Raw genomic sequence first — 16,050 nt, 5'->3', positions numbered from 1 at the left:
ATTTGTACTATTTTTTAGATTCCATGTATAAGTGATATCATAAAATAGTTGTCTTTCTCTGTCTGGCTTACTTAGTATGATAATCTCTGGGTCCATCCATGTTGCTGCAAATGGCATTATTTCATTCTTTTTTATGGCTGAGTAATATTCCATAGTAGATTATATACCACATCTTCTTCATCTGTCGATGGACATTTAGGTTGCTTCCATGTCTTGACTATTGTGAATAGTGCTGAAATGAACATTGGAATGAATATGTCTTTTCCAATTAGAGTTTTTTTTCAGATATATGCCCAGGAGTGGGATTGCTGGATCAAATGGTGACTCTATTTTTAGTTTTTTGAGGAACCTCCATATTGTTTTCCACAGTGACTGCACCAATTTACATTCCCACCAGCAGTGTAGGAGGGTCCCCTTTCTCCACATCCTAATACCAGATTTTAATGTTGGATTTGCAAGTCTAAAAGAAGGCAGACTCTAACCTTTGATTGATATAAGCTTATAAGATTTAAATATCTTTCCATCTATCGCTGAGGGAAAATATTAAGTAATATTAAAATGTTACCTTTTTTTATTCACAGTTGGGGCTAGACTTGGAAGAACTGGAGGAAATAGAAGAGGATGCTGGCCTGGGGAACGGAGGCTTGGGGAGGCTGGCAGGTAACCCCGGGCTCCTGTCCAGGACAGACCTTTCCTGACACAGTGCCTTGGTCAGAGAGCAGCACGTGGCAAGGCCAAGATCAGCCATGCTCCCAGCACTGGTCCGTGGGGATAGATTGGTCCCTCAGAGTGGATGGGACAGTGTGTCCTCTGGGTCAAAATCTTTGCCACCAGTAGGGGAAAAAATGCAAATTATATATTCTCTTTCACACAAAGGGCGCTTCCTAATTATGGTGACCAGGCTTGCCAGTATTGGGGAACTGGTGCCAGGAGGGGTTTGCAAGATACGAACCACCTCCACAGCCAGTAACTGGGAGAAAGACAGAGGGCTAGAAACACACGCACAATTTATGAATGTAGCCCAGCTTAAAGCAACTGTTCCTGCTTTACTACAGTAAACAGATTGCTGTAAAATAGCAGAGCTGTTTCTCTTGGAGCTACTGCTCCTTTGGGCCACCCTATTTGAGAATATACCCAGTTTGAAGTTTGTGGGGTTTTTTCCTGTTTTAATTATTTTCGCCAGCCTTTATGGGGGGGAAGGAGCTGGATTAAGAGCTTGGAAGTGGAAACAGCAGTCACAGTGAGACTTGATGTCACTGTGTCCTTCGAGGCTTTTGGGCACAGTGCTTCTGGAGCAGAGATGATCAAGTTCTGTGCTGCCCTTGTGTGTACGGGGCCCTAAAGTGATACACTCTGCATTACTGCCCCTTTTGAGAGCTGTCATTTTGTAAAGGGAGCAAATGCCCTAAAATTTTTCTGGGTGAGTTGTGTGTATGTGTTTATGTTTTCAGAATTTAAGTTAAATTCTTCAAAAATTATAAGCGCAGCGTATGTTTCTGTCCGACACAGCAGCGCCCGGCTCTAGGTTAACCCTCGGCCAGGCGTGCCCCGCCTCCAGGGGAAAGGCCGCATGTGCCCCACTGGCAGGTGTGGGCTCTGTGTGGCCTGCGAAGGTGAGGTCACACGCACCACGCTAAGCCGTCGCTTCCCGCCGCAGACGGCGTTACAGCGTCCAGGCCGGCAGGCAGAGGCAGCCCCGCGGGCTTCGGTCACCTTCGCCCTGGCGGCTTCCCGTTGAGCGTGGTCACCCCCCCACTTAGTCCTGCTCAGTCAGTAAAAACTGAACCTGTCCCCGAAGCTCGAGGGAAGCTCCAGGCCGCCCACCGTGAGGCCGGCGTGTCAGCTCGTGGGCCGTTCCCTCCCCCGCGGGTCCTCAGGCCGCATCAGGCTGCTTCGCGTCCACTCCAGACACCTTTCCTGCCACTGGGCAGCACCACCGGCCTTCCCCCTGGACTCGTCTGAGCCCCTCTGGTTCCACGGCTCCCCTCGCCGTGCAGACCTGGGCCGCCCCCAGCCTGCGGTAGCTCGTGTGCGGCGTCCCTCCTGCGAGAACGATTTCCTCAGAGCGAGAGCCCAGGTCTTAGTTTGTGGGTCTTCTTGTTGTTCCTCCTCAGCAGAGGGTCTGACACCCCCAGGTCTGTGCATGTTTGGTAACTTGGCATGTGTCTTATGTGCTGGTGTTTCGTTGTTAAAATTTTGTGCTCTTTTAAATCCACAAGTTTAATAAGGCTGCCTTCTGAATCTTTATTCAAATCACGGTGGTTTGCTTTCAAGACATTTTGGTCGGAACGAGGGCTCCATTTGGCGGCACCTTCCGGGGGCCCTGGTGGCACTTTGGCACCTGGGTATTTGGTGCTGTGGGTGCTGAAATGTACATTTGCAGGCCCCACTTCTGTGCCTTCTTTACCCGTGTGTGGGGAGATGTTTTGTGATGTTGCTTGGATTTCAAGTAGAACGTGCGAGGGTGGGGAGGCCTGCAGCCTGAGTGAGGGTCCCTAAGAGAACGTTGGCAGGAGGGGACAGTGTGTTGGGATGAGCTGAGTTTGGCAGTGTCCTCTGGGGGGTTCGTCCCTCTTCCCACACCCCCAAGTAGCCCCCGTGTTGGTGTTGTCCTGGCCCCGGGCTCTCAGGCCGAAGGGTATCAGAGTGGGGTTCCATTTTCCTTTTCATGAGACCTGAAGGTGACCGGTCACCACTGGGCCACTGCCTGACGCCCGGGGGGCTGGCCCTCTGGCGCCTACTTGACTTGGCGTCTGGGCCTTGGCTCCAGAGGCCTTGGGTCTGCTGATTGTCTTCGATCCCAAGAAGTTCTTTGTGTTTGGACTTGCAGCCTGCTTCCTTGACTCGATGGCCACCTTGGGCCTGGCGGCGTATGGCTATGGAATCCGCTATGAGTTTGGGATTTTTAACCAGAAGATTGTCAATGGCTGGCAGGTGGGTGCGATCTCCTTCCTTTGCTCACTTGCGGCTCTCATGCACATGAGAAAATAGCCAGGCACTGTCAGTTCTATTTTTGGACTTTCTGCTCCTCCTGGAGAGGCTGTGTGCCGGTCCTTGGCAGAGCAGAGGGGGGCAGGTGGGCAGTGCTGGGAGTTCTGGGCACTCCGTGCTTTCCACATTGTCCCCACGGCCGGCAGTGCCCATCGCCCACATGTGCTCATTGCACACGGCTTCTGTGTGGCAACAGGACGTCTGGTGGGCTGGGGCCAGGGCCCAGCTGGGCCTCACAGGAGACACTGTGGGTTGAGGACGCCACCAGCTGGTGTTGTTTTCTGTCGTCTCTCACAGAGCGAAGGCACCCCCCAGCCCAACCCCACTGCAGAGGAGGATTGGCCTGGAGTCGCTAGGAGAACAGCTATTGCAGGCTTTGTTCCCACCTGCCCTCGCTCTCTGACACCAGCGAGGTGGTGGCGTCCTGTGGGGTTAGGGGCTGGACTCTGCAAAGCAATGTGGCTCTTAGGAAGAATGAGCCTCAGTTCTAAAGCATCAGGCAGAGAAGTAACACGGCCAAGACCCTGCTGGTAAACGGGGGGACTCAAAACGCAGTCCCACCTTCCTTCTCTTAGGTGAGGTGGGCGTTTCCCCTCACTTTGGAATTTGAGAAAGGAAGGCAGCACTCTTCCACTTGGGTGGAGAATAGTTTAAATAATTTGGGGTCTAAAAGTCACAGATAAAGCAGGGCTGGAGTTAGGATCAGAAAGCTGGTAACAGGAAAGTCGTACAGTCTGAACGAAGAAGCTAATGATCAGGGTAATGGAAATGTCCTCTGTCTTGATGGGGTTTGGGTCACACAGGTGTGTGCAATGGTCAGAACTCACCAATGTTGTCCTTAAGATTTATGCATTTCACTGTGTGTCTGTTAACCTAAAAAATAAACACTGTGATGGACTGTCCTTAATGACATGCCTGCTGAAGTGTTCAGGGGAGAAGTGGATAGATGTCTGGGATGAACTGCTCACTTTGAAATGCATCAGAAAAGTAATGGATGGATGGAAGGAGACGTTATCAAGTATAGCAAGATGGTAGCAGTGACCGAGCCTGGGTGGAGGGTGTGCAGTTCACTGTCAGTTCCTTGGCATTTCTGTGTGTTTGAAAACGCTCACAATAAAACGTTAGCCAAGAAAAGTATGGCCCAAAGTAACAGGAAACAAAACAGATTTGTAGCCACTGGTTAATTTATAGAAATACTCCCTCTGACCTTGAAAGGAGAAATGCACTTTTCCTCCTGCCACCTTCTGGGTGATTTTAGTCACAGTTTTTTTTTTTTTTTTTTTTTCTTTTCTTTTTTTTTTTTGCGGTACGCGGGCCTCTCACCGCTGCGGCCTCTCCCGTTGTGGAGCACAGGCTCCGGACACACAGGCCCAGCGGCCATGGCTCACGGGCCCAGCCGCTCCGCGGCATGTGGGATCCTCCCAGACCGGGGCACGAACCCGTCTCCCCTGCATCGGCAGGCGGACTCTCAACCACTGCGCCACCAGGGAAGCCCTTTTTTTTCTTTTTCTTAATTTTTTTCCTTTTTGGCCACACCGCGCTGCATATGGGATCTTAGTTCCCCAATCAGGGATCAAACCTGCACCCCCTGCATTGGAAGTGCGGAGTCTTAACCACTGGACCGCCGGGAATTCCCTAGTCACAGATATTTATGTGTGTGTCTCTGTCAGATGTGAGCCAGCCTTTGTACATGTATGGTCTGTGGCCCATTCTAGCTCTTTTGTGGTCGAGGCGATGTGTGTGTTTGTAAGACAGAGACTCTGAGGCTCCTCCCTGCCTGGTGGGTGTTACAGTTTTGGTGGTGGTCTCTGTCTCTGTCCGTTTGACCACAGACACTTCTTCCTCCTGGTTCCCTGTTCCTGTGCCTCTTGCCGTCATGCATAACAGTTTAAAGACAGTCCTAGGCTGATAGGCCGGCGGTAAACCTGCCAACTCCCACGCTTCTGTCAAGGGAGCTGCTCAGTCAGAATGCTTTTAGTGGAGTTTAACTATAGCACAAGTAAATGTGGGCAGTGGTCACAAAGCATCATTGGTGGCCAACGGGGGCCACAGACCAGCCTTCCTATCAGAGAAGGGGCTCCAGAAGGGAGACCCCCTTGCCTCATGTACTTGGGAAGATGCTGCTTCTGCAGACAGCTCATTGAACTGCTCTGTGGAGACAGCCAGGCTCTGATGTTGGAATCTCACTAACGTACAGGAGGTCAAAGGCAGGACCAGTCCTGTGATGAGTATCTGCCTGCACCAGGCAGAACAGTCTTGCCGGGAGTTCTGTGGAGACAGGCACAGTGAAGCAGTAACCTCAGCCACGTCACCGTCCTAAAAGCATGACCCAGATGCTCTTTCTGGGGACTTGACTTCCTTCTGTCTGTGACTTGGCCGTCCTGGACGTGTGGTGTAGACAGGGCCATCCTTCCGTCTGTGACTTGGCCGTCCTGGACGTGTGGTGTAGACAGGGCCATCCTTCCATCTGTGACTTGGCCGTCCTGGACGTGTGGTGTAGATAGGGCCATCCTTCTGTCTGTGACTTGGCCGTCCTGGTCAGGTCACGTCACATGGATGGAGTCATGCGGTGTGTGGACTCTGCGTAACGTCTCGAGGTTCGTTGATGTGCCCCAGGACTTCTTCCTTTTACTGCTGAATTCAAGCAGTTCTTAACATCTTTTTACTTTGATTTATTCTGCTAATTTTATATGAGTTTTTTCTTTAACAGTCCAAAGTGTTCATTTTTAAACAGAGCCTTGACCAGAATTGGAAACCTTTGCGCTGTAAATAGGCCACAGTTTTGTTTCCGTGCCGTGCAGCATCGTCTGGATGGCGTGGTCAGTGCGGGCGGAGGGCAGGGTCCACCAGTGCCCGGGACCGTCTCCCCCGCCCTCACCTGCCGCCCTTCCAGGTGGAGGAGGCGGACGACTGGCTGCGCTACGGGAACCCCTGGGAGAAGGCACGGCCGGAGTACATGCTGCCTGTGCACTTCTACGGGCGAGTGGAGCACAGCCCCGAGGGCGTGTGCTGGCTGGACACACAGGTACCACGGGCGCTTCTTGGTGGGTGGGGGGCTGAGCACGGGGACCCTCGACTCGCCTTGTCGCGTCGACTTCCCTTGGGGCTTCCCTGTGGGACCCACCTCCCCACGCTCGGTTGGGACTGTCCAGACACCCACTGTGAAGCCACCCACACTCTGCAGTTTAACGGGAGCCACGTCGGCGGAGACTGGCGGTGTCTCGTGGCGAGCGGGTCAGCGTTGGGAGGGGCAGGGCACTGACCACCGCCGCCCGTCCCCAGTAGAGGGGGTGGGACCAGCCGCGCGTCCCTGTGGGGCAGGCGCTCACCCCTCGCTCCCCGTCCTGCGTGTGGCCCCGGCTCTCAGTGCAGCTCACGGGTTATTCTGAGCGGTCGGAGCTCTGGGCATGCAGGGCGGCTGGGTGGATGCCCTGCAATGGAGCACGGCACCCCCGGCCCCCAGCTGGGCCTTGGGGTACCAGGGCAGGAGCACCGAGTGCTTGGCGGAACGCGGTGCCGTACCGGCGGGTGCACACGCGGAGTCCAGCCCGGGCTCAGAGACCGCGGAGGCGGAGGAGAGCTTCTGGGGGTGGGGATGGGTGGTGGTTACGATACATAAGAAAGACGCCACGGCAGCGATGTGGGCAGTAGAGCATAAACAGGGCAAGCCCCTGAGTCACAGGGGTCAAGTGAGTCATCCAGACTCAAGTCTTAACTGGGACTCGTGGAGCCAGGGCTGGCTGGCAGCCTAAGATGCCAGAATAAGTTGTATTTAATTTGGAAAAGCAGAGAAGGGGGTCTGGTTTTCTAGGTGTGTGTGCTTGTAGAAGATGAACGAAAGGAGGCCTGGAGACCACTCGGCACCCCAGGCGCCATGCAGTGAGGGCCTTCCCCTGGGGGACTGGCCGTGGAGAGGGGAGGAGCAGGTTGCGGATGCTTTGCAGGGCTTGTCACGGCCGGGCAGGGTTGGGGAGCAGGGCTGCGGGGGGACGGGAAGGGAAGGGTGATGCTGGGGCTTTAACCCGGGGGCCCCGCCCCGTAGTCCTTTGCGGCCATTGGAGCTGCCTTCACCTTCTGAAGCCGCACACGAAGGACCCCCGAAAGCAGGCCTGAGTGTGAGAAGCCCGTGGGAGGATCTGCGGGTGGAAGTGACCCGAGGCTCGTGCACCTCTTCCTGTGCTCGGCGAGAGCAGAGCTGGTGCTTCTGGACAGACGCGGATTGGGACGGGGTGTAGGGCAGGCCCAGTGTTCTCTGCCGGGAGGGAGTGTGCAGGCTGCCTTGGTTTTGCTGAAGTTCGAGGTCAAGGCAACAGGAGGAGCCTCACCGCAGATGTGGGAGATGGTCTGAAATAGCAGCTGTCTGTGGGGAGAGGTTAGGTGAGTCCCGACATCACCCACGCAGAGTTGAGTGAGAAGAGGGCAGGCGTGGAGGGGGAGGCCGAGGACACGGGAAGAGGGGCTCCCGAGGAGCCAGGTGACAGTCGACGCCGGTGTCGAAGGTAAAGCTCGAGAGGGCCTGGCGTGTGGTCAGGGCCCGCCGGAGGCGGCCTCGGGTGCTCCCGGCTCAGGACGCGTGCGAGCCGGGGCTGCAGGTGTGAGGGACACGGGGCAGGCTGGGTGTGTTTGAAGAGGAAGGAGCGAAGCCGGAGGAGGGCAGGCCGGTGGGCCGCTTCCTGCGAGGCCGAGCTGCCCCAGCCCGTGGGGGGAGGTGGCCCAGGCCTGGGGACCGTGTCTTCCCTCGGCAGGTGGTGCTGGCCATGCCGTACGACACCCCGGTGCCGGGCTACAAGAACGACACTGTCAACACCATGAGACTGTGGTCCGCCAAGGCGCCCAACGACTTCAAGCTCCGTGACTGTGCGTCCTCTCCTGTCCCCATCCGGTGGCTGATCCCAGACTGACCCCGTCTGCACCCACAGCCCACAAGGCTCCCCACTGCGGGAGGGCTGAGGGCGGGTTCCCTGTGAGCCCTGGACTTCCCAGGGACCCCGCACCCTCCGGAAAGAGCCAGGGGTCTGGGGCGGGGTGTGGGCCGGTCGGCGTAGCAGCTGTGGGACGCCTTCTGCTCGGGAACACTGTCCTCAGACCGATCAGGGCACACGGGAGCCTCGGCAGGCACGCGGGTCCTGACTCCGCTCTCTGCCCTCAGTCAATGTGGGCGGCTACATCGAGGCGGTCCTGGACCGGAACTTGGCCGAGAACATCTCCAGAGTCCTGTATCCCAACGACAACGTGAGTAGCTGCTGCGGGTTGTCCTCGTCCGCGCCATTCCTCCAGTGTAGGAAGCACCCCTGCAGGGCTGGGCTCCAGAAGGGCCCCTGTGCTGCCCTCAGGTTTGTCAGGTGAGGCCACTAGAGTGACCTCCTCAGAGTGAGGGCGGACACGGCATCCCTGACGGGGTCCAGGAGCACCTGTGTGCTGTTAGCCCGTCCTTTGCCCTCTGCCCAGGGGAGCTCTTAGGAGGTTCCTGGCCTCACACCTACGCTCCCCATAAACACACGGTCGCCGAGTGCAGGGCCGCGGAGACCTCAGACCTCACGTCCAGCCGTTTCTGCTCTTCAGCACCTGGTGCCAGCTCCCCAAGAGCTGGTTGTCGCGTTGTCGCGTGGGGCCAGCAGTCCCTATTCTGCAGGGACGCCTTGAGATGCCACGTGGTCATGGTTTGGAACGCTCTTAGCAGGTGTCCCCACTTGTGAGGCGGGGGCCTCAGCGACATGATCCACTGCCACCAAACGAGCCCTTAGGATTTGCCCATCTTTGTGGGTTGTGTGTTTTTCTTATTTTATCAGGGAAATACATGCACGTAGCAGCAAAGGGCCCGGTGCTGAAAGGCTCATAAGAAAATGCCCTCCCCTAGCACCCCCCCGAGATTCTGAACAGAGACTCATGCTTCAGGCATGAGGCCTCCTGGGACGTGAGGCACCCGGCAGGTTGCTTTCCTGGCCTCGGCCCCAGCACCGGGGATCGAGGCATCGCACCCCTGGGCCGCACCCCAGCCTGGGCCCTGTCCTGGGTTCGGGGGCCCCAAGGGCCCATGCAGCGGAGGCTGAGCCGGGCGTGTCCTCAGTTCTTTGAGGGGAAGGAGCTGCGGTTGAAGCAGGAATACTTCGTGGTGGCCGCCACCCTGCAGGACATCATCCGGCGCTTCAAGTCGTCCAAGTTCGGCTGCCGCGACCCCGTAAGGACCTCCTTCGAGACGTTCCCAGACAAGGTGCGTGTGTAGAGGGCTGAGCGCCGTGCCGGCGATGGGCTGTTCCCGGGCTGGGCCGCCTCCTTCCGGCTACAGTGGGGGCGGGGCAGGAAGCCGCCCCCCAGCCTGGGCCTCCTCGTGCCCGGGGACCAGGCCGCCTTCCTCCTTGACCAGGGCTGCCCTGGGCCTCAGGAGGCGTCAAGGCAGCAGGGATCGCTGTGAAAGGCTCCGTCGGGCAAAGTGGCCAGTTTGCAGGCTCAGGTCAGTCATCTGAACACAACCGGCCAGTGTCCGTCAGGCAGGAGCAGCGGTGCTGCGGGGCTGGCCTGCGGGTCCTCCACCCTGACCTGCTCCCTGCTTTCCATGCTGGGCCCGGAGCCCGTGCAGTGCCATTCGCTTCCTGCTGCCAGCCCTATGACCAGGCTCCTCGGGGCAGGCGGCCGAGGACCCCAGTTCTGCACACATGGGCAAGGGACTGAGGGGCTCACCCCGTGTAAACGCAGGTGGCCATCCAGCTGAATGACACCCACCCGGCCTTGGCCATCCCTGAGCTCATGCGGATCCTGGTGGACGTGGAGAAGGTGGACTGGGACAAGGTGAGCACCGAGGGCCCGAGCGCAGTGTCCCCAAACACCTGGGCACAGGGGCGACCTCCCTGCCTCTCCCGACAGCAGGGGTGAGTACTGAGCTGGTCCTGGGACGCAGAGGGAGGCCTCTCTGGTGGCCTCGGGAGAATAGAAGGAAGTTGTCCCTGGGAAGACGGGGCTATGGGGAGAAGGACGTTCCAGGAGCGGGTCTGGGGTTCCTCCCAAGGGCAGGGCACAGTGAGTGGGCGCGGCAGTCTAAGGGCCAGAGAAGGGTGGTTTTCTGGAAGACAAGAAAAGGATTCTGACACTTCTGAGAGCTTCTCACCTATATTTTTTCATCTTAGAATTGTGGCGAAAAACCCAGGAGTGTTCAGTTTAAAGAAATGCATCGTTTACACATTTATAGGCTTGTTCTCCCTGCTTCACTTATTTTGGTCTGAGATTCTTTAGTGGGGTTTTGTTGCTCTCATTTACTTAAATCAACATATAAAACCATTTTTACCCCATATTTTAGCACCAGAGCCCCTTTCTGGTTTGGGGCTGCACTTCTGGGTGGGGCTGGGCAGACCCTGTTCACCCCTGGCCAGCGGAGGGCAGGGCCAGGCACTTTACCAGTTTCCTCTGGACTGTGGGTGTGAAGTCAGTTTGGTGGCAATAAAGCAGAGCTGCCTGGAGCTCTGTCTGGTTTACAGAGGAAAGTCGTAGTGGTTCCCAGGTAGCAGGTAAGGTGCTCATTTCTGCGTGTGCTCTGGGTCAGGATGTGAGGTGCACGTGGGCGTATCAGGACAGGGAAGGGCGCAGGGCTCCCTGTGAATTTAGGAAGTTCTGGGCCCTGGAGAGCAGAGACGTGCGGGGCCCCTCCTGGTGGCATCTGAACACCTGCCTCTGACCCTACACGTTCCCCTCACCTTGGCGTCTGGCCACGAGCCGCTTTTTTCTGCATAAAACACGGGGGTGTTCTGGAATGTCGTAGGCCTGGGAAATCACCAGGAAGACCTGTGCATACACCAACCACACGGTGCTGCCCGAGGCCTTGGAGCGCTGGCCTGTGTCCATGTTTGAGCGGCTGCTGCCACGGCACCTGGAGATTGTCTACGCCATCAACCAGAGGCATCTGGATGTGAGCTCGCCCTTCCTGTGCTGACGCGGGCAGGGGGGCAGGCTGCCCCGCGCTGACGGGCCCTCCGCGGCCCTCCACGTCAGAGCGTCTGGCCCGGGACGGGTGCTTTACTTCTTGAAGGGAATAGCCGTTCAGGAAGAGGACTCTGGGGTCTGGGGCTGTCACTTGGCAGAGCTGTTGCCTGGTCCCCACGCTTGGACCCCTGCTGCGTCGGGGGGAGTCTTCTTCTCATTTCTGAGCAGGTTCAGGTGTGAGTGTCTGTCCCTGGAATGCCAGAGGCCTTTGTCCTGCGACATCACTGCAGCATTTGGGTGATTTGGAAACAAATCACCTTTGTCTTTCCTCTGTCACCCACAGAAAGGATAGTGGTACAGGCACAGGGGCGCTTAGAATTCAGGTGTGATTATCGTTCATTTTTTTAATCTTTCGGTGAAAGAGTAGCCATTCTCACTGGTAGACTGCGGTTACACCCTGCCTGGGCCAGCAGGGACAGCATCCCCACCTCTTCCTGTACATCACACGGCACCTCCTCAGCTCCCCCGAGCCCACGGGCCGGGCCCGCTGCCCCCAGGCCGAGGCGGACCTTGGCCCGGGGCCCCGTCAGGCTGGACCTTCCTTGGGGAACGCAGCCCCCGCCCTCCTGCTCACGGCTCTGTCCCGGCAGCACGTGGCCACCCTCTTCCCCGGGGATGTGGGCCGCCTGCGGAGGATGTCCGTGATCGAGGAAGGGGACTGCAAGCGGATCAACATGGCCCACCTGTGTGTCATCGGGTCCCACGCGGTCAACGGCGTGGCGAGGATCCACTCGGAGATCGTGAAGCAGTCAGTGTGAGTGGGGCCTGCGCCTGCCCGCGCCAGGGCGAGTGAACTGCCCAGAGCGCGGCGGTGGGAGGGTGAGGCTCTGACTCGGTGGACGATGCTGGGGGGCCGAGCCCTCTTGTCACCAGGAGCCCTTCCCGTCGTCTGCGTTCTCCGTCCATCCAGGCACAGATTCTCCTTCTGGAGCACGTGCCGCTGGCTGTGGGGCTCCGCGCTCCGCCTGGGTGGAGGTGAGGGTGTGACGGGCTGGGGCTCGTCCCCGAGAGGAAGGAGGAGCCTTCGGTCAGGTCCCCTGCTCTGCCGCCTCTCTGCGGGCTGTGGTCTTGGAATTCCTCCTTTGTATCCTCGCCCCAGACCTGTGCAGCGCCTCGCGTGAGCGCCCGGCAGCCCTGGACGGGTCTGTCCGTGTGGAGGCTTCCGGGTCCTCGGTGCTGGCCTGAGGCTTTGTGTGATGTACTGTTTAATCCCCACTGTCCGTCCACCCTCCACTGTCACGACCATTGGGAGGAGGCCAGGCTCCAGCTGTGGAGTTGGGCTCCTTGGGGGATGGAACAGAAAGGCTGGGCTCTGGATCGCCCAGGGGCTCCCTTCAGAGGGCCCTGTGCCTCTCGCTCACCTTGTTTGAAACAGCGCTTGTGACAGTTGCCCGTTGTCTGTGTTTTTAGCTTTAAGGACTTTTACGAGCTGGAGCCAGAGAAGTTCCAGAATAAGACGAACGGCATCACGCCCCGACGGTGGCTGCTCCTGTGTAACCCGGGGCTGGCGGACACCATCGTGGAGGTGAGGCCAGCGCCTCTGAGCCCACCCCGAGCTGTGGGCAGGCAGAGCGAGCGGCAGCTGCCTGGGGCCGTGTGGGCGGCGACCCGCTCCTTTGCGTGTGGACAGTGACGGCTCCTGGACGGGTGTGGGCGGTGGAGACCCACTGTCGCCCTGGGTGTGGGAGCCTGGGCGGTCGGTCAGCAGCCCTGGTGGCCGGTGCAGGAGTTCAGAGGGGACGTCCTAGGCTTCAGGCCCAGCTGCCCCCGAAGAGGTTTGTGAGCCAGGGACGCGGTCATTGTTGACTTGTTCCCATGCTCACGTGCTCAGCGAGGAAGGAGACAAGTCACGCAGGGGCCAGGCCGCATGCTGGACATGGGGATGTGGCGGGGGTGCTGGGGGGCAGGCTGTGTGCCAAGGAGGCTTCTCTGGAAAGGGACGGCAGAGCTGAGGTCTGCCTGCCCAGTTACCGGGAGGCCCGGGAGCAGCGCTGCAGAGACGTGACCACCCCGCAGCCTGGCTGGTGGCCTCGGTGCAGGGTGAGGCCACGGAGACGGCCCAGGTGTCTGGAGGCCAGGAGTTTTCCTCTCGGTCCTGAATTAGAAACAGGGAGACTGAAGCTGGGGTTCGTTTGGAAACAGCGCTGTGCTGCGGTGTCGGGGGCAGGGTAGGGTGCCCAGGCCGGGCGGGAGCGGCCGGAAGGCCTCTGTCCATCTGCGGTTCTGGCGGGTGCAGGCCTTGGGGGTGGGCGGAGACGGGCCCCCAGGTTTCAGGCCTGTGGGGAGCCCGGGGAGGCGCATGCATTTGAGGGCACGTTTCAGTGGTCGGGACTTGACCGGCGCCGGGTGTGCGGTGCTTCCTGGGAGGGGGTGTCGTGGGAGAGGAGCGGAACTGGGGCTGCGGGGGGAGAAGGGGTGCAGAAACCGTGTCTCCCTTACGACTCGGCAGAGAATCGGGGAGGGTTTCCTGACGGACCTGAGCCAACTGAAGAAACTGCTGCAGCTGGTCAGTGACGAGGCACTCATCAGGGACGTGGCCCAGGTCAAGCAGGTAGGCCCGGTGAGGGGCCCACCCCCCCACTCAGCCTTGCAGAGGGGGCCCCGCTGACCCCTGAGCGCACCGCCGCCCCAGGTGCAGAGGAGAGCTTGTCTGGAGGGAAGCAGTGGGAGTCGATGCAGGTCTCGCATCTGCACTTGACATGCTGTCCGCACACCAGGGCCTCCCTGTGGCCACCTCACCACCAGGCGGCCTGGCCCACTGGGCGGCCTTTGAAGACCGAGACTGACCCTCCACCGTGCCAACAGCCTGGCCTTGGCGGCCTAGAAATAGTCTTCATTTTGGAGTCTCGCCCCCCGCCCCGGGTCTCCTTTGCCCCTCTTCCTGGGTTTGCATGTCTACTTTCCTGTTGATCTCCACGCTCTCCTGTGGATCCACTTTCAGGATCAGGCTTCCCCCTTCTGCCCACCAGGCTCCGGTGACCACCTGTGTCCCTCTGTGTCTAACCTGGGGTGGCAGCGCGTCCTGGGCATCCCCTCCCTGCTGCGTCTCTGACACCAGCCCTGGGAGCTCGGCCCTGTGAACATCCCACCATCCTTACTTATCTCTGTTCTCCCAGGAGAACAAGGCGAAGTTCTCTGCCTTCCTGGAGAAGGAGTACGGGGTGAAGGTCAACCCCTCGTCCATGTTCGACGTGCACGTGAAGAGGATCCACGAGTACAAGCGGCAGCTGCTCAACTGCCTGCACGTGATCACCCTGTACAACCGTGAGTACCCCGCCCCCGCGCCCCACCCCCGCTTCCACCGGGCCTTTTTCTCACGTGGCCACTGGGGAGGACGTTGCACATACATTTTGAGGGGCGCCTTCTGGTTTTCTGTGTTCAGAACAGAGCAGCTACAAGGAGTGAGATGTGAACTCAGAGGTTGGGGAGCTCGAGGCCCGGGGGCCGCACCTCCTCCAGAGTGGAGGTTTGGGGGTACTTGGAGGCTGGGTTCTAGGTCTGGTGTAGCATTTCTTTCATACTTAGCTATTATCGTTACTAGACTCCTCTGAAGTTATTTGGAGAGATGATACTTAGCAGGTGAGGCATTTGAAGTATACTCATAGAAGGTGAAACAGTATGTTATATCTATACACCTTAAACTATTTAAGTGGCATTTGATTTTGAAGCACATGTGAATCAAAGACCCACCTAAAAGTAACTATGAACATTTGCTACTTCTATAAATAAGATAATAAAGCCTCAAGGAAAAATCTGGTTCATTTTTTTAAATTTTATTTATTTAATTTATTTATTTTTGGCCGCGTTGGGTCTCCGTTGCTGTGCTCAGGCTTTCTCTAGTTGGGCGAGCGGGGGCTACTCTTCGTTGCGGTGCGCGGGCTTCTCATTTTGGTGGCTTCTCTTATTGCAGAGCACAGGCTCTAGGTGTACCAGCTTCAGTTAGTTGTGGCACGTGAGCTCAGTAGTTGTGCACGGGCTTAGTTGCTCCGCGGCATGTGGGATCTTCCCGGACCAGGGCTCGAACTGTGTCCCCTGCATTAGCAGGTGGATTCTTAACCACTGCGCCACAAGGGAAGCCCAAAACTTGGTTCTTAAGATCTTGTAATGTAGTAAAGCAAGTACTAATTTTGAAAATGAAGGAACCAAATACTTTCCAAGACGCAGAGCTCCCCTCGAGAACATCAGCTCTCCAGTTGCCAGTGAGGGAGACTCCGTCTTGAGGGATCCACTCGCTCATGAGACAGTGAAGTGACAGGACAGATGCTAGTTTGGGTTGAGTGGTTCTGACCCGACCCTCAGAAAAGGCCCAGGTGTGGGCCCTCCTGTGCGTTTGGCTGAAAGGCGCGCCTCCCGGGCCAGAAACGGCAGTTCACGGAGACTTTGTTTTGTGCTCCTTGCTGTGGTTTTCTTCTGCAGTTGTGATGTTTCTGCATTTCCTTTGTTGTTTCCCCGGCGGCGTCCCCGAGTCCCCTGCCTGTGAGCAGCAGGGCCAGTCGCTGGGTGGCCCACCCTTCCTCCCGTCACCTCTTGTGGCCGGTGCCTTCCTGCTGCCCAGGGTGCTGCTTCTGCTCGGCTTGTGAGCGTCCGGGGCGCCTGCGGCATTCCGATGGGGCCATCAGGGCACGTGTCACCCGCCCCCCGCCCGCTCGTCCACCTGCATGTATGCAGCGCACAACGTGGTGCTGCTCTGCCATCCTCGCCTCGATCTGACCTGGGTTTCCGTCTGCGATGAGACGCCCACCAGTCCTCTTACAGGGCTGTCTGGTCGCCTTCTGCCCAGCTCCTGTGCCCCGAGCTCTTCCACGTCCACAGCAGTCTGTGGCCTTTTGCGGGAAGGGTGGTCCCGCTGAAGCAATGTTCTCAGGCTCCTGTTTGCTCCTTGAGCAGCAGCATCTGGAGGGCGGGTCCGGAGTGAGCTGCTCTCTTGCCTGTGCTCATTCTGCTCGGCTGTGTCTTGGGTGCCGGCTGTTGGGGGTCAATTTTCCTGATGCTTGGGCACTCTGAGGATGGTGGTTGATATCTTGTATCATTTCTAGGAAGAAGTTTCCTTGAAATACATTAAAACGTGTGTTTGGCTTTCTTCTCCTG

The 16,050-nt window shown here is 58.0% G+C and overlaps 1 protein-coding gene across 1 annotated transcript in view; it reads left to right on the top strand.

Moving 5' to 3' along the window:
• Positions 1 to 16,050, top strand: part of PYGB (glycogen phosphorylase B) — a 54,356-nt gene that overhangs the window by 28,714 nt on the left and 9,592 nt on the right. The window contains exons 3-14 of the mRNA XM_060078228.1: positions 582 to 660; positions 2,831 to 2,934; positions 5,885 to 6,016; positions 7,737 to 7,848; positions 8,141 to 8,223; positions 9,059 to 9,202; positions 9,685 to 9,777; positions 10,742 to 10,888; positions 11,553 to 11,716; positions 12,373 to 12,487; positions 13,412 to 13,513; positions 14,079 to 14,226. Of these exons, the coding sequence (XP_059934211.1) occupies positions 582 to 660; positions 2,831 to 2,934; positions 5,885 to 6,016; positions 7,737 to 7,848; positions 8,141 to 8,223; positions 9,059 to 9,202; positions 9,685 to 9,777; positions 10,742 to 10,888; positions 11,553 to 11,716; positions 12,373 to 12,487; positions 13,412 to 13,513; positions 14,079 to 14,226 (1,423 nt within the window). The remainder of the gene's footprint in view (positions 1 to 581; positions 661 to 2,830; positions 2,935 to 5,884; positions 6,017 to 7,736; positions 7,849 to 8,140; positions 8,224 to 9,058; positions 9,203 to 9,684; positions 9,778 to 10,741; positions 10,889 to 11,552; positions 11,717 to 12,372; positions 12,488 to 13,411; positions 13,514 to 14,078; positions 14,227 to 16,050) is intronic.

Source organism: Mesoplodon densirostris, chromosome 16 (genome assembly GCF_025265405.1).
Source record: "Mesoplodon densirostris isolate mMesDen1 chromosome 16, mMesDen1 primary haplotype, whole genome shotgun sequence".
Taxonomy (NCBI): domain Eukaryota; kingdom Metazoa; phylum Chordata; class Mammalia; order Artiodactyla; family Ziphiidae; genus Mesoplodon; species Mesoplodon densirostris.
This window is presented reverse-complemented; position numbering and strand designations above follow the sequence as displayed.